We start from the raw sequence: 25,537 nt of genomic DNA, 5'->3' as shown, positions 1-25,537 counted from the left end.
TATATTGTTTTTTTCTTAGGACAGGTGGAGGATATGCCAAAAAGAATTCAAACAAGGGTGCCATCTAACCTAAGACCGGCAGTGACTACATCACACACACGCACTCAGCCAGTCAGGCTACGACTGCCCCTTTATAAGGATCAGCTGCATGTCCATGTCAACACCTGCTGATGATTGGACAGCTGCATAGCCATGCCAGGTCCACCAAGAGCCCACCTTGCCATATTTGAGGTGAAGTGTTACTACTCTGCTCAGCAAACAACTCCTATAACAGACATCAGCCTGACTCTGCATTCTACATATTCCCAAAGAGAGTAAATGGGCTAATTAAAAAAAGCCTATGTGAGGATCCACCAACCTGTCCGTTTAGTTATATTCATAACCCAAGCCACTTTATACACTTGGCATTAAGGCATTTTCCAGGGAAATACTAGTGAAAATCTATTCCCAGGATAGGTCAACAATAGTTGATTGGCTGGGGTCTTCCACTGGAGACCCCGGCCAACTAGTTGATCTGATGCTTGCCATCAGTGCTGCAATACACAGTAGTTGGAGTGAAAGAGGTAATTGCAGGTGCAACTCTCATTAAAAGTCAATGGAAGCTGCACCTGCAGTTACAAGTGCCAGCCACTACACAGGGTCGGAGTTATCTGTTTCCACTCCATACTCCTGTGTGTTGTGGCACTGCCAACCAGGCAGCTGATTGACCGTGGTCCCAACGAGCAGACCCCAACCAATCAATCAACTATTGACCCATAATGAAGATAGGGCATCAATAGTATTTCCCTGAAAAACCCCTTTAAGTACTGTTCTTATTTTTTCTGCCACATATTTCCTTTTATCTTTAGAACAAAGGGCCCCACTAACACCTGTGCCTCACCTACTATCTCTGGCACAGTTTTAGACTACCAACTTTCTTAAACCTACCAAGCCCATTAACCTCTTCTCCCCTATTCCAAGGGAGAAGCCAGTCACCCTGATTCTCCCTCTCTGGCTATTTGCCACAAGTCCCTGGTCCTTGTCTGTCATAACTACTTCTAGCTTTATGAGTGGATCCTTCTTGCTCCCACTTCAATTACTGTCTGTGACCACAACAGGTAGGACTTATAAGTGATTAAACTCCATTGAGACTAGAAGTGATGTAATTTGATTAACGTCTTCGGAGAAGAAGACCTCACTTTGGTGCAGAAGGGAGCATCGCACAGAAAACGGAGTAGAATTATGTTTGGGTGGTTTCACACCTGCGTTTGGAGTCCTTTTAAAACTGATCAGTTTTTAACTGAATGTGGACTGATTGCAAACTAAGGCAAAACTTATGCATGCATGCAAATACCTTTTTGGGGTCATTGCACACTCCACAAGTTTCACTCTGGGAGGTCAGCCTGAGCTCTTCCTCCAAACTAGCACAATGCACATGATACACAATGTATATAATACACACTCCTGGCTGGTGGGTGGTGGCTGGGCTACTCCCTCCCCCTCCTCTTCCCTGGGCTCCCCTTCACTTCCCCCCATCCCTGCCCCTCTGAGGCCGCCTATTGTTTTGCTTTGCAGTGTACTGATAATACAGATCCATTCAACACTGAAGGAAGATGGAAGCCCTACAATTTGTTTACTCCTGTCATTGATTTTAATGCAAAAAAAAATGGGAAGGTGCTTTCCGTTCCCTTTTCGAGGTTTTTTTTTGGGGGGAACAACAACGCTGCAAGTGAATGGAGTAAAACTGAACCCAAAATGACAGCCAAAAAATATATTGCTTTCTACACCTTTTTTGCTTCAGTTTTTAATTAAAAACGTAAAACAAAGACTGCGGGACAGGCGTAGATGTGAAACTACCCTACCTGTTACAAAACTAATGATAGGAGGTAATTGGTAGTGTTCAAGGACTCTGCCAATGTTTTTTTTTGTAAAAATTGGTAGTGTGCACTTTGAGCATGTAGTGTCCATAATATGCAAATGTGCATGAGCCCAAAGGATTGTTTTGTTTTTTTTTTACTTAGATCTCCTAATCAGAAAAAATAACAGAACTGATATAAATTGACATACCGTTCTCCCTTCTCACCTCCTTGTCTGCAATCTATGCATAGTTGTACAAATAAATCTTATTTACCTGGACCGCTGACTGCCGGTGCGCAGAAGCCATTTCCAGACTTTCGAAGAAGCGGAGAAAGATTGTGAAATAAGTAAAACAATCCTGATTTCAGAGCCTTTCGACAGATATCATCATTTTCTTTCAGTTCAAACAGGAAACTAAGGGTAGACATAAGAACACCATTAGGCCTTATTCTCAGGAGCGTATCCAATTTTAGCCCATGAAAAAAGGACTGATTTTAATGTGCATGTACATGTGACACCTGTATGTGTTTCGCATGTCTATTTTTTATATCCATGCGTGTTCCCTGTGACATCCATTTTTCTCTGTGGTACAAGAAAAAAAAACAGAAGGAAGACCATTTTTTTTCTAAAACTGTTTAGCAATGATCAGTGAAAAAATAAGTATACACAGAGGTCCTTCTGGTGCCCTTTTTTTTGCGCACCAATAACTTGAGTCAGCGACTGCTGTCTGAGGCGTTGGAGCAGAATAATACATGCTTCAATTTTTTTTACAGTCCGTGTAAAAAAAAATGCATGTCTGTAATACCTGTATAGGCCCACTGACTGTAATGGGTCAGTGTACTGTCTGTTTGCAGTCAGTTGCGAATACTGGCAGCACACAGGCGTGAAAATCACTAATGTGAATGATCCCTTAATGTGAAGATTCACTTTTCTTTCTAGTTATAAGCAATGGTAGATTTTATAATGGGAAATTTTGAGGCTGAGTTGATTGAGAGGAAGGCAAGAAAAAACCCTTGAGGCATGAGCCAATCGTCCTCAAACGTATGTTCACACGTAGCAGAAATACAGCAGATGTTCCTTGGCAGAAAAAACATGGAAAAATGCACTGCATCAGAAAACTGCATCAAAATCTGCACCATGGGTGTTGTTTTCTATTTATAAATGGGAACATATAATCTGTTACCCTGTTTCACTGAAAATAAGACCTAGCACGATTTTTCAGGATTTTTGAGGATGCTTGAAGTATAAGCCCTACTCCAAAATTGAGACCTAGTTACAGTTAATAAAAATAAGACAATATTAATAGTGTCCAGGCAGCTATACATGTAAAAAAGTAAAATCTATTGGAGCGAAAATTAATATAAGACACTGTCTTATTTTCGGGGTATTGATCTTTACTAAATGTTTGTGTGAGCTATAAAGTGTATTCAACTAAACCTATTTATAGACCGCGTTGATCCAGAGGAAGGAGAAAACCCGCTTGAGGAAAAAGCCAATTATCCTTTTTAAGGGGAAAAAAGTCCATCCTTACCCCAAATTTGGTGATCAGAATAAATCTCAGGATTAAAGGGGTTGTCCCGCGAAAGCAAGTGGGGTTATACACTTCTGTATGGCCATATTAATGCACTTTGTAATGTACATTGTGCATTAATTATGAGCCATACAGAAGTTATTCACTTACCTGTTCCGTTGCTAGCGTCCCCGTCTCCATGGTGCCGTCTAATTTTCAGCGTCTAATCGCCCGATTAGACGCGCTTGCGCAGTCCGGTCTTCTTCTTTTCTGAATGGGGCCGCTCGTGCCGGAGAGCGGCTCCTTGTAGCTCCGCCCTGTCACGTGCCGATTCCAGCCAATCAGGAGGCTGGAATCGGCAATGGACCGCACAGAAGACCTGCGGTCTACCGAGGGAGAAGATTCCGGCGGCCATCTTCACCAGGTAAGTAAGAAGTCACCGGAGCGCGGGGATTCAGATAAGCACTGTGCGGTTTTCTTGTTTAACCCCTGCATCGGGTTTGTCTCGCGCCGAACGGGGGGGCTATTGAAAAAAAAAAAAAAACGTTTCGGCGCAGGACAACGTCTTTAAACGCCGGCAGATCACCTCAATAGTATATGTGATGTCAGCTAGCAATTCTACAAAGCTACACTTTTTTCTTCCTTTTTATATGCTGATTAATTCCATAATATATCATTCTAGTGTCTGCAGCTTTGTTCTTATGATACAGATCTTCAGATCAGCCACCAGTACAGGGTGGTTTATTGTCTTATTACTGAATACAAAGTATAACAGTAAGCAGCTAGGCTGCTGGCTCTAAAGATACATTACAGAAGCGTTCCCACATATAAAGCTATTGTAACTTGCCATGAATATTTTAGCAGTGAGAATGTCTTCCCAGCTCAGTTCTATCCATATACTTTGAACCCTTTCATTATGGTCAGCTGTCTTATGTGATCCCAGTCTGACCACCAATCCACGGCTCGCTCTCCCATCTGCAGGACTTCCGATGAATTTCTGGACTGCATCAGAATCACATTTTCCTGGCCGATCCTGGACCCCTTCCCACCCAGCTCCACCATTTTTGTTTCTCTGTATGTCCTTCCATGTATAAGAGCTGCTGAAGATATAATTTGTGCATTATTTAGGGACCAGAAGAGCAGTTATATAGTAGTAATCACCCTTTTACTTAGGTTGATGATCAGATGAATGAATGCTCATACAAATGTTTGTTCTGATCATTTCCCTGGTGATCTCAGTGATCAGTCAACAAATAAGCAAACGCTCATTTGTCAGCCAATTGCATTTAATTCAGGCATTAAAATCGTTGTTTGTTAGTAGTACACATAAACATGGAATGTGCTCCTGACAATAATGAGACCAATAATCATACAAACAATTGTTTATAGTCCACGACAAGATGATTGCTTCATGCAAAAGGAAATAATGAGCAACAGTCGGCATCTTACTATAGTGCTCACTATGGGCCGGAAGTCAGCCCGTGTAAAAAGGACCCTAACTGAGTCCCTACTACAATTAACTGTAGGCGTCATGCAGAATTCTCGCAACCGGATGCGACTCGTGCCCCGACATTCACCTTTTACTCACCCGTCTGGCGTCTTCTCTCTCTGCTGTCATTCAATAGCTGAGAGCTGCCTCTGATTGGTCCCTGCGCTCAGCCAATCAGAGGCAGCTCTCACTCACCCATTCATGAATTCATGAATGGGTGAGTGAGAGCTGCCTCTGATTGGTGAGGGCTGTGACCAATCAGAGGCAGCCCATTCAGCAGGCAGGGATTTTAAATCTCCGCCTGCTGAATACTACACAGAGCAGTTCAGGAGAACTGCTGGCAGGACGTGGCTGAACTCCGGCTGCAGGGAAAAGGTGAGTATACATTTTTTTTTTACACATTTTAGGATGATTTTCAGGGAAGGGCTTATATTTTTAAGCCCTTCCCGAAAATTCATCCCGCGCTCACCGGCAGCCCATTGCTTTCAATGGAGCCGGCTGTATTACTGGCTCCATTGAATTCAATGGGCGAACATCGTTTTTCTCTGCCACAGCTGTTACAGCTGTTGCAGAGGAGAACGATCTTTAGTATATGAGAACGATCTTTAGTATATGTTCTCAATGGGGTCGGCGCTGCTGCCGCCGGCCCCATTGGGCGCATATATAGAACAAAGCGATGCGCAGAACGCAGATAGGCGCGTTCTGCGAATCGTTGTGTCCTATAATTGATCGCACATCCGCATAAAAAGGGGACATGTGACCAATCCCATTGGGATGCATTTGGTCTATAGATCTGCAGATCGCAAGCGCGTCTGCAGATCGGACCAAAAAGCGGTTGTGCGACCGAGCCCTGAAGCTGCATCACATAGGATATATAGTGGCCCAGAGTTAACGGGGCCCCTCCATAAGTATGAAAGTGTTTGTCTTGTGCATTTGTGTTGTCAGTGTCTTCGATGTGTGTGAATTTGATGTGTATTGCATCTCTGCAGCACTGAATGGGTAATGTCTGGAAAATGTATCTTGTGTGTCACATGATCGTGCTATATATATGTGTTTTGCAAGGATGCTGTGTGGATCAGTCTACCAGTATACTTCAGTGAGTTTTAAGTCTAAATCTAGCAGAAGTCTGGAGAGCCGAGAGACTTCTAGTGAGTGGGAGAAATTGTGCTTTGTCCTACGAGGAGCCCTAGGATAGAAGAGGCTGAGCAATGGCTTGATGTGTGCCCTGGGCCCTATTCACCCAGGCCTCCCTGCTATTAATACGGAGGAGAGGGAGAGGGAGAGAGAAAGAGAGAGAGAGGCCACCATGCAGCGCTGAGTGCTATCTCTAAATGTGAGTATTGACCCGTAGAGAGCTGGAGAGAGAACAGATAACTGGGACTGCGGACTCGTCTGACCTCCTGTGAATCTTCCCTGTCACACCACTATTCTGTGTGCACCAGTGATATGCTGGCTGATGTAAAGTTGATGGACTGTTAATTGTTATTACAAGTAAACGAGCTCTACCGACCATTCCTGGTTTTATTCATAACATTATCCCTGTGTGTGGACTACTTTATTTTTATCTACTGGATTCACCGCAGAGGATGGAACGGTGACGTCACGAGTGACAAAAAGGACTTAACCCCTTAAGGACATGGCCTATTTTGGCATTGAGGACCAAACGATTTTTGGTAGATTTTCATCTCCATTTTTCAAAAGCCATAACGTTTTTATTTTTCTGTCGATACGGACGTATAAGGGCTTGTTTTTTGCGTGGCGAACTGTAGTTTTTATTGGTGCCATTTTTGTGTACATAGACTATATTGTAAAACTTTAATTATTTTTTTTATGATTTTTTTTTAAAGCGTTAATTATGCAGCATAAATGATACACTACATTTTTTTCTGCGGGACGGTACAGTTACAATGATACCAAGATTCTTATATTTTTTTTAAGTTTTTCCACTTTTCTGCAATGAAACCCCTTTTTTGGAGATCTTTTTTTTAAATCCTAAATCGCTGCATTCAAAGTCCTATAAGTCCATGGACGGAGCTCTGTGAGTGCTTATTTTTTGCGAGATGAGCTGTAGTTTTTATTGGTACCATTTTGGGGTACATATATCACTTTTATTGTGTTTTTTGGTAGGCAAAATGCTAAAAATTAGCATTTTGCCTCAGTTTTTTAGCGTTTTTTTTTTAACGCTTTTTGCCGTGCAGGATAAAAAGCGTGTTCAATTTATTGTACGGGTCTTTATAGACACAACGATACCAAATATGTGGGATTTTTAAAAAAAAATTTATGCTAATATGAGAAAAAGCATAACAAAGGGTTTTTTTCCACATTTTTATTTTTTGTACATTAATTAGATTTTTTTTTTTTTAAACCATTTATGTCCCTCTAGGGGACTTACACCATAGCACCGATGAACGCTACAATAAGGCATTGCAGGACTTCTCTCCTGCAATGCCTTATCGCTTATAAAGAGATCGCAGGCTCTGGCAATACAGGACATCAGAATCTGGCGTCCTGTTGCCATAGCAACCAGCCGTGCTCTCTGCGATAACATCGCGAGAGGCGGCTGAAGTCACAGAGGGAGCGCACTCCCTCTGTGAACCCTTTCCCTGCCGGGATCTACTTAGATTGCGGCAAGGAGGGGTTAACAGTGGGGGGCGCATCTCCGATGCTCCCCTGCTGTTGCAGTGGGAGGCCGGCTATCAGTGACAGCCGGCTGCCACTGCTGAATAGCACGAGATCTGTCATGATCTTGTGATATCCCTATGACATAAGGGTACGTCATTTTGCGCGAAGTTCCGCGCCCCCCCCATGACGTATCCTTAGAGATGGGGAGGGAAGGGGTTAAGGTAAACCGCGTACTGGGTTACCCTGTAAAACTCCCCCACAGTAACGTGGTCGAGTCTCATGCTACCCCCAGGGGAGGAGATGGTAGAGCCCCATGACAAAGCCTCAGTCTACCCCGCTATTTCCTCGGCTGTGGGCCCACTCCTCGGACGCTGAAGATACACTGAGGTTCTGCAGTATGAGTTAGGTCAGTGACATAAACTGCTGTCCCCTATTACTTACTGCACTGAGCCAAAAATCAGAGCGGAGCAAGTAGAGTGTGATGAGACTCCTTCCCCACTGCCACCGAAGAGCTAGAAACGAAGACTACATTGGAGAAACCATATCAGTAGGGAGAATTAACCAAAGTGACCCATAAATGGCATATTCACGTCAACTAATACAGGTATACACAAGAGTCTCTACATTACTTAATAATTGCCTATACTGCACTATAGGCAGAAAAAAAATCTTAAAGTAATCAGCATTGAAATTTCAACTTAATCAGATGAAGAAAATAAACAGATTGAAGGGCTGAAATTCACTTTTAGGATCCTCGGTGATATTATTCACATTGATAACCGCACTGTTCTCATAGGCTCAACTGAGCTGAATCTTAAAAGGGATTATTTTTTTCCTACATTTTTAAAAGAAAGACTTACCCGTTTTAGTAAAACCATTTACCAAATGGTCATAAATATAATAAAGTATCAAAACAATACTGTATAGTAAATTGTATTCTGCACATCTAACACAATATTCAGATGATGGCTTGGCAAAAAAGTCAATTTTATAAATGTAAAGCAGATTATGTTTGCAGATCCTCTAATATTTTCATTTTACTGTAGATGGGAACATTTAAATGATTTGTACATACCATAAGCTCTGTTTTAAGGATTTTACTCCATAAACATGCCACTACTATCCTAACACTAACAAATATACAAATATGACTGGTCCTATTTTTCTCTTTATTAATGTCCCTTTCAATTGGTTTCGTTACACCTTTTTTTTTACTTTTTTCTTAAAGGGGTTGTCCCGCGAAAGCAAGTGGGTCTATACACTTCTGTATGGCCATATTAATGCACTTTGTAATGTACATTGTGCATTAATTATGAGCCATACAGAAGTTATAAGAAATTTTTCACTTACCTGTTCCGTTGCTAGCGTCCTCGTTTCCATGGAGCCGTCTAATTTTCAGCGTCTAATCGCCAGATTAGACGCGCTTGCGCAGTCCGGGTCTTCTTCTTTTCTGAATGGGGCCGCTCGTGCCGGAGAGCGACTCCTTGTAGCTCCGCCCCGTCACGTGCCGATTCCAGCCAATCAGGAGGCTGGAATCGGCAATGGACCGCACAGAAGCCCTGCGGTCCACCGAGGGAGAAGATCCCGGCGGCCATCTTCAGCAGGTAAGTAAGAAGTCACCGGAGCGCGGGGATTCAGGTAAGCGCTGTCCGGTGTTCTTGTTTAACCCCTGCATCGGGGTTGTCTCGCGCGGAACGGGGGGGCTGTTGAAAAAAAAAAAAAAACCCGTTTCGGCGCGGGACAACCCCTTTAAGGTTAATTGTTCTGAATAATATGTATAGGGCACTGCTGTGTGTGTTGTGTAACATGTCTGGGAAATGATCAACCCTATGGAGGTGCCTAATGTATAGACAGCCGGTGTAGGTTGACAAGTGTATGGAGTGGCAATCAAAAGCTGTAAAATCAGTAAGGAAGCAGAGAGGCAATCTGTAGTATAAATGAGGGCAAGGCCAGCCTTAGGGTTGTGTGACTGCTGCGGTTGCCCAGGGTACATCGCCAGTCCCGAGTTCACGGGATGCGGTTGCTGCCACCCAACATAGAAGGCATGTGTGTAGTCGGCCCCCTCACATCTCCACAGTAGCAGTGTAGTACTGGACTCATAGTCAGCAGCTCTTTGCCGTTCTTCATAGCTCTCACAGCTCCTATACAACATGGGGGAGGAGCCTCTTTCTGATTTCACAGGAGCTACCAGAGCCTTGGTGACTGAGGAAGAGCTGCTGACCAGGAGGACAGTACTACACTGCTATTGTGGAGAGGTGATGGGGCTATTGTGAGAGAATTCTCGCAGCGGGACCCGACCCGAGCGTCTGCAGAGAGCAGCGTGACACTCACCTGCTCCCGCGGCCCCGCCTCTTTCATGTGTGGCTGCCGGGCAGCCGGCGCATGCGCAGAGCGGAGCTGGTAGCCAGGGAGTGACGTTTCTGTGCGGGGCTCAAAACAGAGCATGCCACGATTTGTTTGTCGCGCGAGATTTTGCGCAGCCGTCTGCATAGGATTGCGTTTGTTAACGCAATCCTATGGCAGCTTCCAGGGGCGGCCTTAGGCAGATATTGTGGGGGTAGATTATACTGGCAGGGAAAGAGATTATACTGAGGCAAGAGATAGTGGGAAGGAGAGAGAGGGGAGAAAGCAGAGGTGTAACTAAAGGCTTGAGGTCCCAAATACAAAAGTTCAGTATGGGGACTCGCCCACAACTTTTCTCTGCATCATTCGGTTTCTTAAGAAGCTCATCCATGCAATATTATTAGCCGGGAGCATTGCTAGAAGCTTTAAAGATTAGGTAGAGGCTAAATGTAGGGCCCACAACGCAAAATCTGTAAAATCTGGGCCCCCAACCATCCATGTGCTATTTATAATACTGATGTTATCTTATATGATAGAGGGGCCTTTGGGCCCCCTAAGCCTCCATGACCAAGAAAGAAGAGAGGGGACATAGATGATGCTAGGGAGGTAATATGATACTAGAGGTGGGGAAGAGATGATACTGGGGGTTATTTGGGGCAAGACAATACTGTGGGGGAGAAATTATACTAGGGAGTGTGAAAATTGGGGCAGAGATCATTTTGGTGAAGTTGGATGATACTGGGCAGATGATACTGGAAGGAGGGGAGAGAAAATACCTGGGGTGAACTGTATGGGTCTGTATAGAAGTATCTAAGAAACTATAGAAAATAGGGAGGGAGATAGGTTTGTACAATCACACACAATAAGGCTGGGTTCACATGGGCTGGATTTACTGCAGAATTTCCATGTGGACCATCACACGGAAATTCTGCAGCAATTTTAATAGCACTAAAGCGGATGAGATTTTGACAATCCTAAAGATATGATCACTTCTTCATGCATATCTGTGCAGAATCACGTTGGAAATTACGCACAGGAATTTTTCCCATTGACAGGGCTATAGCCATGTGTGGAGCCATGGCGAAACACGTGGAAGATATATGTGGCTTAGCTGTGGATTTCTGCTGCGGTTTTGTAGATGGAATCTTTGCAAAAAAATCTGTATCAGATTCTGCCATGTAAACATATTCCATGCAGTGGCCTAACTATAGGGGATGCAGGAGATGCGGTTACACCTGGGCCAAGGAGCCTTAGGGGGCCCATAAGGCCTCTCTTCTCCATGTAGGGAGCCCAGTACTATTAATATAATGTTACAGATTTTGCAATGGGACCCTAAAGCTTCAAGTTACACCTCTGATCCCATTTATTAGTATGCAACTTCTAGATTCCACTTTGTGAACATGCCCTAAGTATTAGTATACCACTATTAGATTCCACCATGTTAACACACCAAACCTACGTATTAGTATACCACTCCTAGATTCCACCATGTGAATGTGCCCTAAGTATTAGTATACCACTTCTAGAACTTAACATGTTACATGCCCTAAGTATTAGTATACCACTTCTAGAACTTAACATGTTACATGCCCTAAGTATTAGTATACCACTTCTAGATCCCGCTGTGTGAACATGCATTAAGTATTAGGATACGACTTGTAGATTCCACTATGTGAATATGCTTTAAGTATTAGTAAACCACATCTAGATTCCACTGTGTGAACATGCCATAAGTACCGGTATAAGTATACCACTTCTAGATTCACTGTGTAAACGTGCTCTAAGTATTAGTATACCACTTCTAAATTCCACCACAATAATATGCCTAAAGTATTAGTAGACTACTTCTAGAATCCACCATGTGAACATGGCCTAAATATTAGTATACCACTTCTAGATTCCGCTGTGTAAACATACCCTAAGTATGAGGATACCACTTCTAGATTCCACCAAGTGAATATGCCACAAGTATAAGTATACTGCTGCCTGGCGTTGCGGTATCCGCCGGGGAGCAGAAGCCAGAGGACGGATCTCCGCTGTAAGCCTATCTGACAGATAGGCTTACTGTTGGGAAATCGCTGCAATTCGCCCACGAGCGGAGAATCGCTATGATTTTCTGCTAGTGAACAGGGGGGGCTGTGCTTTCCATAGCAACGCTATGGAAAGTGTGCACTGCGTTCCCCGTGGCCGGATTATCGCCGCAGGGAACACAGTGAAAATTCACCCGTGGACAGTAGCCCTACCACTTCTAGATTCACTGTGTAAACGTGCTCTAAGTATTAGTATACCACTTCTAAATTCCACCATATGAATATGCCTAAAGTATTAGTATACTACTTCTAGAATCCACCATGTGAACATGCCCTAAATATTAATATACCACTTCTAGATTCCGCTGTGTAAACATACCCTAAGTATTAGGATACTGCTTCTAGATTCCACCATTTGAACATGCTCGAAGTATTAGTATACCACTTCTAGATCTCATCATGTCACATGCCCTAAGAATTAGGATACCAATTCTAGATTCCACTATGTGAGCATGCCCTAAGTATTAGTATACAACTTCTAGATCTCACCATGTCACATGCCCTAAGTCCATGATGGCGAACCTATGACACACTTGTCAGCACTGACACGCGTAGCCATAGTCGTTGACACGTGGCCACTCACCCTGTTAGTGAATACCGGCAGGGGCCGTGGCTCCCCTGCCGGTATTCACTAACCAGCACTGCTAGCAGCGCTGATCCCGGCGCACACTGTGATGTCAATGTGCAGCCGGGATCCTCCTCCCCCGTCCCCCGGCGTCTCCTACCTGTTGGTTCCGCGAGAGCATCCGGGGAAGGAGGTGTCCTGCAGCACACTGACGTCACAGTGTGCGCCGGAGATCATTTCTGCTAGCGGCGTGCCGGGCACAGGAGGAGCGGAGCTTCCAGGAGGTAAGTACGTGGGTCTCAGAGGGGCACTGTAACTGCTGTGGGGCCGCTGTGGGGGTCAGTCACTGCTGGGGGGCCGCTGTGGGGGTCAGTCACTGCTGGGGGGCCGCTGTGGGGGTCAGTCACTGCTGGGGGGTGCTGTGGGGGGCAGTTAATGCTGGGGGCCTTTGTGGGGGCAGTTACTGCTGGGGGCCCGCTGTGGGGGGCAGTTACTGCTGGGGGCCCGCTGTGGGGGGCAGTCACTGCTGGGGGCCCGCTGTGGGGGGCAGTCACTGCTGGGGGCCCGCTGTGAGGGGGCAGTCACTGCTGGGGGGCAGTTACCGCTGGGGGCCCGCTGTGGGGGGAAGTCACTGCTGGGGGCCCGCAGTGGGGGGCAAACACTGCTGGGGGCTCGCTGGGGGGGCAGGTAATGCTGGGGGCCGCTGTGGGGCGCTGTCGCTGCTGCAGGCCGCTGAGGGGGGCAGTTAATGCTGGGGGTCGCTGTGGGGGGCAGTAACTGCTGGGGGGCCGCTGTAGGGGGGCGCTGTCGCTGCTGGAGGGCCGCTATGGGTGGTGCTGTCGCTGCTGGGGCCGCTGTGGGGGGCAGTTGATGCTGGGGGGCCGTTGTGGGGGGACGCTGTCGCTGCTGGGGGCTGCTGTGGGGGGCGCTGTTGCTGCTGGGAGCCACTGTGGGGGCACTGTCACCGCTGGGGGCTCATCATTACTGAGATAAGTGAGGGGGAGGCAGCGAGAGGCAAGGGCCTGTGCTATGGGTGTTTTGGATTTTTTAAATACAGTTATACATTACAATTATACATTTTTGTTATTTAAACTATAAATATCGTAAATTTATGTTTTTTTCTCGAAGTGACACACCACCCGAGTTATGCTCGATTTTTTGGCGAATTTTGACACACCGAGCTCAAAAGGTTGCTCATCACTGCCCTAAGTATTAGGATACCAATTCTAGATTCCACCGTGTGAACATGTCCCAACAATTAGCATACTAATTGTTCTAGAAATATGAATACATCAAGAGTTCAAGAACTTAACCTACCAGTATGCAAATTGAGAACCCTTAGTGTCAACTGATTTCTATTCTAGAGACACAAGTGTCCTTATGCTATGTTATAATGTACAAACTTAGTAAGGCTAGGCTCACACGGGCAGATTTCAATTGCAGAATCCGCGATTGATGTCCACGCAGAGGATCCGTGTCATTGAAAGACATGTAAAATAGCTTTTTTTCGCTCCCACTCACAGATACAAATTGTGTATTCTGCGAGCAGGAATTTTGCACAGACGACCTCCATTGGAGTCTGACCTGCGTATGGGCTGCGGGTACCCGCGTTATCGCTAATCGACAGCACAGTAAATACAAACATTCAAAAAAAAAATGTATTGCACATGACCGCTGGCAAGCCGCCATAGTCATACGCAATACAAGAAAATCAGGTAGACAGGGTCGCCGGCCAGGCTCACAGGCCGGAATCTGCTGTGGGCCTCCCGCATGTGGAATCTGGTCCGGCCGTGTGAACCATGCCTAATACTGATCTGTAAGTATTCTACTTTTGGATCCCCAAGTTTGTTTTGGAACCTCCAGCACCCAAGTACTGTTGTTCTGCCTTACAGCACTAAGTTCCTGAAACATGAACTATATCAATTTTAGAACTTCAAAAATTATCAATGTATTACATGTCAGAATGTAATTCTTCTACTTTCTGAAGTTTCCCTAAAGAAAAAAAAAAGAAAAAGGAGCAGTGCAAAAGTCAGTGGTGATCCTTGGTACTTGTTCCTACGCAAACATACCTCATCATTCTGAAACATTCATCTGATTCTTCTTTACATACCACAGAGCTATGATTATTGCATCAGGCAAATCAGGAGCCGCAAAAGTACCAAAAATAATTCTTCTACATCTCCTGCCAAAAATACACTGAACTCACCCAGCCGACTCCTGAATTTACTTTCCACTTGAAGACAGCAGGCAAGGCACAAGGTTACACCCTACATCATAAACTTTGCTCAAATATTTGTACATGCTGAGAAATAGCAGAAAGCCTTGCTGTCATTATGGGGGGGGGGGGGGGGGGGTTATAAGTTGATTTTTGCAATGAGATAATAAATACTTCACACCGATCCACTTTCTATTTTATTTATATCCACCTACATCATCTGCAAAAAGCCTATTAAAAAGTATTATATTTTATGAATTATTTGTCAGTTTTAATGAGCGACTTGAAAAAGTAACATTAGATCTCATAGGCTCACAGGCTGACCATAGGAAGGAAGGGAGGTTGTCATTTACATAATTTTCTGCCACTCCCTCGCCCTCTGTAATTATACTCTAAAATTCCAAAGAAAAGCAAAGAAACGGTCAAAAATAGCTATAGAATACCATACCACAATGTTTTACTTGGTTACTTAGCATTATAATGTCTTACCCAAAGCAGTGAGATAGGGAACTAATGCCTGATCATGGGGGATCTTGCTGCTATGAGAATTTCTAGAACAGCGCACCCCAAATGTACAGATGCGCATGTGTGACCACTGACCCATTCACTTCTGTGAGATTGAAGGAAAAAGCTAAGGACATCGATTCCCCTCCCTCCCTTTAAAGTTAATAGAGTGGAGGTCACTTGTCCGCACCGCCACTTCATTAACATGCGCCATTCAGGGCATACTGTTCTCAAGATTGCTTTGAGTCCCAGCATTCGAACCACCTGTGCTCATACATTTATTCTCTATCCTGAGAAAAAGAAATAACTGTCTTTAATAGAAAAAAACCCTTAATCAATTTCCCTGCAAAGGACGTATATCTTAGATCCATGAAGAGTAGCACTTCAGTAGCCAAGGATGTATGAGATACGTCTTTGCTTCACACTGCTATATTTCACGTTATACTGCAGATAGCTAAGAATTTTGACTTTAAAACAAGATGAAAAGCAAAGTTCTAGCTGCAATACAACCTGAGATATAGCTGTTTCAAGTGAAAGTTGCATACAGGGAGGTTCCATCCATGAAGCAAGATAAGCCTCTTGCCTAAGGTGGCACCAGCTAGTGGAAGCAGGGCGGCAGCACGGCAGACAGATGCGGAGAGAACCTGCAATTATTTGGTAACTGAATAAGGACCTGGAATGAAGTTGTGAGACAGCAGAGCTCAAGTCCTGTGATGATGAGTTTTGGTTGCGATCTTATAGTCAGAGAAATGCAGATTGTAGTTCTCTTCTTTTGCACCTTCTGACATCCCATAATAACGTGCTGGGAGTTGTACTTCTCTTTCAGCCCCTCCCTGTAATGTCTTCTAATATCTCATACTGACAGCATGGGCATGCTGGGACTTGTAGTTCCCCTTTTATATTCTCCCCCTGTAATTTCCTCTGATAACCCATAATATCCTGGATATGGTGGTATATCTTCCTTAGGGTATGTTCATATGTGACAAATACATTGCGGATTTAAACCCTGCAGAAAATTCACAGGATAGTACAGCAGCAGCAAAGTGCATGTTGCTGAAAAAGTCTGCGGTGGAAATTGGGATTTTGACCTGTGGTGTGGAGTTTAAATCAACAACACGTCAATTTTGGATGTGGATTTTCAGTGCGGATACCACCTCTTTAAATCAGGGGGTGAAATCCCCCTCAACACCCATGCTAAAGTCCACATAATACAATTTGTAGTGGATCAGCTCCAAAATCCATGATACAGCCTTACAGAGGGTGTTCAGTAGATAAAAAAATACAGATGGCAGAAAATGTCCTAGAATTAAAAAATCCTAAATACAATAGCGCTCACCTCAGTCTCCCTCCAATCTAGGGCAGATGTTCAGTTGGCTGACTGTTAATTTTTGCTTATAGGGTGCCAGCGATGATGTGCTACAAGAGCACATGACTACTGCAGCCAATCACTGGTCTCAGCGGTCATGTGTCGCACTTACTGACATCCCCGAGTAGCAGAGAGGAGGGTTTTTTTTGAAATTTCAGGACAATTTGATGCTGCTTTTTTGAACTACTGGGCAACAAATCAGGTAGCATCAGAGATTCAAAGTCTGTGCCAGATGCCAAGCTGCACTCTATAGTTAGAATATAGGCTAAGAAAATTGCTCCAGGGTCAGCCGGAGAAGAACAAGGGACAACTCCTCAAGAAGTTTGTCTACATATATAGGTAAATAGTATTATTTTGTGGGGGAAAGAGAGGGCACCATTTCACTGTCTGCCTCAGGCAACATAAGGCTAGGCACACCGATGGTTGCGCATACCTGGAAGTTCTCCCTGACTGTATTTTTACAGCCAGTATTACAGGCTCTATTTCAGATAGAGCTCTGTGTGTTATTCCTTTATTTTATAGGTTATTACGTAAAAAAAAACAAGCTTAAAACCAGATTTTTGGCCTATCCAGTCCTGGTGGTTTTATGATAATAAGTGAATGTAGACGTAATAATGTAGGAGCAAGTCACCAGGTAATATCTACATAAGAAGTGCATTAGGGTATATGGCGTGAGGTGGATGCTATGATCCAGTTTGGATGGGGAATGTAGAAACGGGATAAATGGGGAAGGGTTAGATTAGGGAATAATATATATGCTTGCCTAACGAGATGCGTTTTTAGGGCATACATAAAGCTATGGGTATTGGTGAGTTGTCTCGTATATTCCAGAGAACTGGAGTGGTTTGGAAAAAAGTCTTGGAGACCGGCAGAGTCAGGTTCGGATTACGGTGGAATTTAGTCTAGAGCCATGAGCAAATCGGAGAGCACAGACAGGGTGGTATACGGAGATGAGGAAGGAAGTATAGGGCGTTGCAGACATCAACCTAAATATTATATATGAACTGTGAACATTTATTTTTAGGAGGAAAGGAGCATATAATTTTCTGCTTAAATCCCACTTTTAGCCACAAATATAACCTTTATGGAAAAAATTATACTTTGAAATTGAATGAAGGTGCCTATGTATAAAAAGTGCTGAGTGGCATTTTTACAATGTGCAATGTGTCTAGTTTCAGAAAATAAATGGGTAGGGGGGTTAGCATGATTTTTTGTAATTTAGTAATACAGGATTAATTGTAAATGTAAAAAAAGTATGATAACTAATCTAGCTACTGGAGGTGCAAAATGTCCAAAAAGCCCCTGGCAGTGAAAGGGTTAAAATGCTGTCCTGTGTATATTACACCTGCAAGTCCATATTCGTAACTCACAGAAAAAGAAGACAGATACAGGATATATACTACAAAAAGGCTTGATCACCGTTTAACCTGGTAGCATGCAGTGAGCCAGATTGCAATATAGAGGAGCAAAAATGTTCATGTGCAGGCTGATGGGCAGCCACTCAACCCAATCCAGGGGAGTGGAGTGGTGACTGCTAGCAAACATAGTCTACACAATATGAACTGATACCAAGATGACCGCCATAGATAAGTGCGCCACATATACAGGCGTACAACCCACACTAACTAAGCAGTGGATTGCCCTGCATTAAAAGGTGTGCCACACTGGCATGCCATCCTGGGCTCCTCCAGCATCTATAGCAAAACACACACTGATAAATGCGGGTGTTAGTATTTTAGGCCTAAAACACGTAAGCTGGCGTGCCGCGGTCATCTTGGTATCGGTTCATATTGTGCGGACTGGGTTTGTTAGCAGTCACCCCTCCCTCAACCTGGGTTGAGTTAGGTGGCTGCTCAATCAGTCTGCACATTAACATTTTTGCTCCTCTATATTACAATCTGGCTTGCTACATGCTACCAGGTTAAATGGTGATCAAACCTTTCCTGAAGTATATATCATGCATCTGGATTCTTTTTCTGTGAGTGATGTCTTTGAGCATTTTTTCTCACATCTGTGATTTTACAAGTCCATACTCCCAGCAGTCAAAAATGGCACAAAATTATGTATATTATTTCGGAAAGTGTAGTCCCAGTCTTCCCCACATCAGGGGTAACAATTGACAGGATGCTCTGGATGCCATTAAAACACCGAACTGATAGCCATTAGTTCTTAGTCCGCTGTATGTTTTTCAGCACTTCTATTAGCCAAATGACACAAATTATTTTGTATTGCTTTGGCTAACCAGAGAGCTGAGCTGTAGATGTCATGCAGTGTATTAGGCTGATAAATAGAAAGTGAAAGGCCAGGTAAAAATATACAGCTAATTAATACATTTGAGAACCTTGTTATTAGAAGTGGAAAAAAAGAACAAAGAGAAAAAATTCAGAAGGCAAATAGAAGAGCAAGAGACACCGATCACAAACTAAAATATTTTACACAAAAAGCACAGAGCATGGAAAACAAACAAGGAGAATTGGAGCTCCTAACACAGGAAGAGAAATATGATGTCATAGGCATCATTGAAACCTGGTGGAATGATACACATGATTGGAATACAAAGCTTGAAGGATACAACTTATTTATAAGAAACAGACCTAAAAAGGGGAAGGAAGTATTGTGTTGTATGTTAGGTAAACATGGCCAAGTTCCTAAACAAGCACAACATAGTGATTATTATTTTAACTGTTCAGACATTTGTTGGGAATCTCTCTCAGGCAAAAGTAATGGATCTAATAAATTCTTATCCGCTCTTGCTGAGAACTTCTAAAAGGTAGAAGAAAAAACAAGGGGATCTGCTATCTTGGACCTATAAAAAACAAAACCAATAATGTGCAAACAGTGCGCTAAACTTGAAAGGTATGCAAAAAAAGAATCACAATATGCCAATGTAGAAAGCACTCTTCGAGCAAAGGCGGGTGGAGGACGGGAATAGAAGGCAATGACCAGCAGTTTAAGAAAAAAAGCACAGAGCACACATGTGAGACGCAGCCACTTCGGACTTGGTGAGTGCTTTCTACATTGACATATTGTGGTTCTTTTTTGCATTTCAAGTTTAGCGCACTGTTTGCACATTATTGCTTTTGTATTTTATATATCTTAGTAGGCACAGAAATGCTAAGTCCTGAACCTGGGCAAGAAAAATAAAGAAAGCACATACTGCACATAATGGGACTGATTGGGCTAAGCAGCAGCACATGTGAAAAAAACTAGAGCATACTAATAGATCACAGACTGAACATGAGACAACAGTGTAATGCAGCAGCAAAAATAGCAAACACAATTCTGGAATGTATTAAAGGGGTTGTCCCGCGCCGAAACGGGTTTTTTTTTTTTTAAACCCCCCCCCCCCCCCCCCCCGTTCGGCGCGAGACAACCCCGATGCAGGGGTTAAAAAAACCACCCGCACAGCGCTTACCTGAATCCCGGCGGTCCGGCGTCTTCATACTCACCTGCTGAAGATGGCCGCCGGGATCCTCTGTCTTCATGGACCGCAGGGCTTCTGTGCGGTCCATTGCCGATTCCAGCCTCCTGATTGGCTGGAATCGGCACGTGACGGGGCGGAGCTACACGGAGCTACACGGAGCCCCATTCAGAAAAGAAGAAGACCCGGACTGCGCAAGCGCGGCTAATTTGGCCATCGGAGGGCGAAAATTAGTCGGCACCATGGAGACGAGGACGCTAGCAACGGAGCAGGTAAGTATAAAACTTTTTATAACTTCTGTATGGCTCATAATTAATGCACAATGTACATTACAAAGTGCATTATTATGGCCATGCAGAAGTGTATAGACCCACTTGCTGCCTCGGGACAACCCCTTTAAGTAAAGAATAGAGTCTAGATCACATGACGTAATTATCCCCCTCTACTGTTTCTTGGATAGACCTCATGTGAAATACTGTGTCCAATATTGACAAAATGGAGTAAGTTCAGAGAAGAGCTGAAAGCATGGTGAGCGATCTGAAAACCGTGTCCTATGAGGAATGGATCTAGGAATGTTTAGCTTACAAAAAAGAAGGCTGAGAGGAGACTCACAACTATCTACAAATATCTGAAGGGCTGTCACAGGGCAGAGAGATCAACCCTATACTCATTTGCACAAGGAAAGACTAGAAGCAATGGGATGAAACTGAAAGGGAGGAGACACAGATTAGATATTAGACAGTGAGGTGATCAATGAGTGGAACAAGTTGCCACGGGAGGTGGCGATTTCTTCTTCAATGGAAGTCTTCAAACAAAGGCTTGACAAATATCTGTCTGGGATGATTTAGTAAATCCTGCACTGAGCAGAGAGTTGGACCAGATGATCCTGGAGGTCCCCTCCAACTCTACCAGTCTATGAGATGAGCTTTAAAAGGCCTTCTGATTCAATTGTTTTCATAATCTCTGTCTGCTGTCAGTGAATGAGAATATAATTTTATAAATTCAGAAGCTGAAAGTCAAATAGATGTTGTCCTGCTCACTCAGATAGTACAGAGAATTTCCTATAATTATATCCAGTCAGGGAAATCCGATGTGAACTATTGCAAACAGTGTGGACTTTAGGAGGAGACATTGTAGCATCTATCAGGAATGAATAGAACTCAGTGCAACCAATTTGTTTAACTGATGGAGGTACGTCTAAACTGAATACATTTCAGCAAACTCTCAGTTGTGTAACATATTAAATACGTTGCTCCATTCATTTCAATGGGTCTGATAGAAACAGCGCTCAGCTATCTCCAGCAGTCCCCTTGAGAATGAATGAAGCGATGGAGTGCATGCGCAGCCACTTGTTCATTAAAGGGGTTGTCCCGCGGTAAAAGTAAAAATTTTTTTTTTTGCCCAGTCTCCCTAGCTAGCAAAGGGCATTAAATATACACTAAAACCGTTTCCATAAGTGCTGCACACTTACCTGTAGCAGCTTTTGTTCATTGGGAGAATTTTCCTTTTCAAGATGGCGCCTCGGGTCTTCTCCCACGGTGCACCGCGGGTCTTCTCCCATGGTGGACCGCGGGTGGTCTGCTGCTACGTGCGTGCTCCCGATGACGTCATTGCGGTAGGCGGGCACCTTTCTGTTCCTGCTCTCCGCTCTGGTGGCATGTATGCACTGCCGATTCCAGCCACCTCATTGGCTGGTCGGCGACACGTGCAGGAGGGAGGAGGGTGTTCAGCCGAGGGAGGAGCCAGCTCACAGCGTCCAGAAGACAGAAGAAAGCTACTGCGCAGGTGCGACTGCTCCAGCGGGGAGAAGAGGACTTTGGTCGGCGCCAGGACAACGGGGACGCCAACACAGGGGGGGGGGGGGGGCCCTGTAGGTCAGTATATAACTTCTGTATGGCACATATTTCATGCACGATGTATATTACAAGGTGCATGTATATGGCCATACAGAAGTGCTTAGCTTAACTTTAATTCGTGGGGCAACCCCTTTAAATCTGACGTTACTGCGGGTCAGTGCAGTGAGCCCACAGCAAAGAGAAGAGTGAGACGAAGGAACCCTGTTCTCGGGATCTGTGGGTGTCTCAACGGTGAGACCCCCACCGACCAGACTTTTATTGTATGGATAGGTCATAAAAATCAGTCCAGATATCAGTCAATATCTTTAAACGGTTATTACATAAATAAGAAAACATAGACCACCTTCAAGAAGATAACATCACACAAAACATAAGTGGGTGTGAACACCCTACAAGCTGACGTACCGTGTCTGTTTAATGTAGGAAGAGCAAAGCCTGACAGAACGGGCTGTATGCCTAACAGCAGCGCTAAGCATCTTCTGCGTCTAATTACTACTACAGCGGGAAAATACCTACAAACGACAAAGGCAAAATGGAGATTACAATCAAAATTAAAATCAAGGAAAGGGTTTTTTAGCTGGTGTATTCAAATTATTTCCACCTAAGGGCTCAGTCAGATGAGCGTTTTTTCCTGCGCATTTACTTGCGTGAAATGCACGCAAAAGGCATGCGGCGAAAATTCACAAGACTGAGGTGGGTGTCACGGTAAAAAAAGTAAAATAAAAATATCGCACTTGGGTGCGTGCATTCAAAATTTGCACATAAAGTGCAGTTGCATCGCCATCCCCTGCTGCAGCTGTGACACATCCAGGGGTTTCACCTTGTGGTCAGTCGGGCCAGTGGCAGCAGCGGCGGCCCCATCGACAACATACAGAGAAAATCGCGATCTTCTGCCACAGCTGTGGCGGAGGATTTCTTCATCTCCGCGGGGAGTCCCCTCATCACTAAACACTGTGACAGCACTATCACAGTGTTCAGTGACAGGGAGACTCCCCACGGGGATGAAGAGTTCCCCTGCAACAGCTGTGGCACAGGAGCGCGATGTTCTCCCATTGCTGTTAATGGGGCCAGCGCTTCTGCAGCCCCATTGAAAGCAGTGGATTGCCAGCAACCCCTGCAGTGATTTTCGGGGGAAAGGCTTTAAATATAAACTTTAAATTGAGAGAAATGAAAATCTCACCTTGCTGTTGTGGTCTGTGATCGTATATTTTTGAAGCATGCGGCTATATATACTCACGTCCTTTACCATTCGGTCCGGATGGTTACACTTCACTTATGTAAAATAAAGTTGAGAGAATGTGGACGTACTCCGAGTATATTTAAACTGCTTTATTAAAGATGTGCTAATGAAACAAAGTTTCATTCAAAGCTTTGTTTCATTAGCACATCTTCAATAAAGCAGTTTAAATATACTCGGAGTACGTCTACATTCCCTCAACTTTATTTTATTTAAACCCCTCCCTGAAAATCATCCCTAGCAGGTGTAAAAAAAATTTTAAAAATATATACTCACCTCTCTGCCGCTCCCGGGGCTCAGGCGCATCTAGCCGCTTGGTCCTCCTGAATTGCTCTGAAGTTGTTTCAGCAGGCAGGGATTTAAAATTCAATGAATGCCTGAATTCAATGAATGGCTGAGCACTGCCTGTGATTGGCTGAGCGCAGGGACCAATCACAGGCAGTGCTCAGCGGTCATTCAATGAATGGCTGGGCGCTGCCTATGATTGGCTAAGCGCTCAGCCAATCAGACACAGCCTTTTCAACAGGCGGGGATTTTAAATCCCGCTTGCTGAAAGAACTTCAGAGCAGTTCAGGAGGACCAAGCGGCTACAAATGCCTGAGCCTCGGCAGCGGCAGAGAGGTGAGTATTTTTTTTTTTTTTAAACATTCTAGGGATGATTTTTAGGGAGGGCTTACATTTAAAGAAGCAATGGGAAAACATTGTGCTCCTGTGCCACAGCTGTGGCAGGGGAACTCTTCATGCCCGCAGAGAGTCCCCTTGTCACTGAACACTGTGATAGTGCTGGAGACAGTTGTAGCAGAAGATCGCGATCTGCTCTGTATGTTGTCAATGGGGCCACCACTGCTGCCGCTGGCCCCATTGACCACAAGGTGAAACCCCTGGATGTGACAGCATCCAGAGGTTTCACATCTAAAGAATCCTGCTGCCGCATTTAGTTGCGTTTTGCAATTCGCTGTCCTATTTTTTACCGGTGCAAATTTTTTGCACAGGTAAAAACCGGATATTTGACCACTGCCATTGAAAAGCATTGGTTCTCATAGATGCGAATCGCAAACACAAAAAACGCTTGTGTGACTGAGCCCTTAAATGGTAAAAAAAAAATCAGAGAAGATGCTGAACAAGTGATAACAGAGTGAGATAGTGTTATAATAACTGACATTGTTCCTCCTCTCACAAGCAGAGAAGATGTAGCAACTTCAGAAGCACCACACCAGGGATCCCGCCACATACCTAGTGCAGCAGAGAGAGAAGCAAGACTGAGCAGGTGTGACCACCTTGACACAATAATAACGGAAGTCCTGGAATATCTAGGGGTAGAAACTGTTTTATTTTAATAAGTTTAAGTAAATACGACCGACTTCTGTGAGGCCGTCTGCTGCATTACGTCCCGATTTGCAGACTATACGCCACCTAAATCTCCTGGTTTCTTCCTTCTCCATCTGATCAACATTTCTTGGCCCAATTATAAGAAATTAATCATTCACCACCTGCTCAACGTGGCTCGTCCATGCAGCCCTACACTATAGAGACAAGTGACTCCACAATCTATATGTCTCTGGTTTCAGAAACTCCAAGAAGTGAAACTAATGGAAGACTTGACGGCCTCTCTTCCGGAATGTGAGGACAAATGTCTACACTCCAGGTGCTATTGGCGGTGCTTTGTAGAGGAATATCTGCCCTTCAAGTTGTGATATACCCCATCTTCTATTTTGGCCCCATGTCCACCAAAGATCGACTTTTCTGTCAGCCTGTCTGTTTCCCCCCACAACCCCAGATCCACCTCCCCCCACCAGTTTTTTCTTCTTGCCCTTCTCCTTCTGTACCTCTCTCTATATCTATATCTTAACATTATCAGATAACGGTTCTCCCAGATCAATAAAATGTTTTGACACCTTACTATGTTGTGGACCTAAGGCCATTCTAACACATGCACTTTTTACAGCGATTACCGCAGCATTTTAAATACTGCGGTAATTGCGGTATAACGCTCCCATTGATTTTAATGGCGCCTCACAGACATGTGCTCAAACGCAGTGTTATCTAACTCCTTGATTTTTGAGTGCTGTGTGCTCTATTTTGCACCATTTCTCGTTTTTAATGCATGTCATCCCCGATCACAATGGTGGGGGTGCGTTAAAAAACACTGTTAGACGCAGTAACCTGCGCCCGAAAATGGCAGTAAAATGCCGCTATCAAAATCACAGCGTGCACTGCTCCCAGCCCGGCCCGCCTCGATATATGGGAGTGTGAATCAGCCCTCAAGGTACATAACAGCCTGGTCCTTAACGGGTTAAAGGGGTTATCTAAGTTTAGACGACGTGAAGTCCATCAGCTTGTTGCCCTGCAGATTAATAAAACTCTCAGCTATGCCAATGGGCACTTCTACAGGGTGACTCTGCATGTGACCTGCCAGACAGACGGCATAGACTATACTGTAAGTGCTTATCTCCCCGCTCACATTGTATCACTCACGATTCCAA

At 44.4% G+C, this 25,537-nt stretch overlaps 1 protein-coding gene across 1 annotated transcript in view; it reads right to left on the bottom strand.

The window, feature by feature from the left end:
• Positions 1-25,537, bottom strand: part of NUDT13 (nudix hydrolase 13) — a 51,185-nt gene that overhangs the window by 15,993 nt on the left and 9,655 nt on the right. Inside the window, exons 2-3 of the mRNA XM_066600585.1 lie at positions 22,223-22,329; positions 2,111-2,250 (exon numbers count right to left, since the gene is read on the bottom strand). Coding sequence (XP_066456682.1) covers positions 2,111-2,250; positions 22,223-22,293 — 211 coding nt within the window. The 5' untranslated portion in view covers positions 22,294-22,329. The remainder of the gene's footprint in view (positions 1-2,110; positions 2,251-22,222; positions 22,330-25,537) is intronic.

This window comes from Eleutherodactylus coqui, chromosome 4 (genome assembly GCF_035609145.1).
Source record: "Eleutherodactylus coqui strain aEleCoq1 chromosome 4, aEleCoq1.hap1, whole genome shotgun sequence".
In the NCBI taxonomy this organism is placed as follows: domain Eukaryota; kingdom Metazoa; phylum Chordata; class Amphibia; order Anura; family Eleutherodactylidae; genus Eleutherodactylus; species Eleutherodactylus coqui.
Note: the sequence above shows the minus strand (reverse complement) of the source record. Positions and strands in the feature narration are given on the sequence as shown.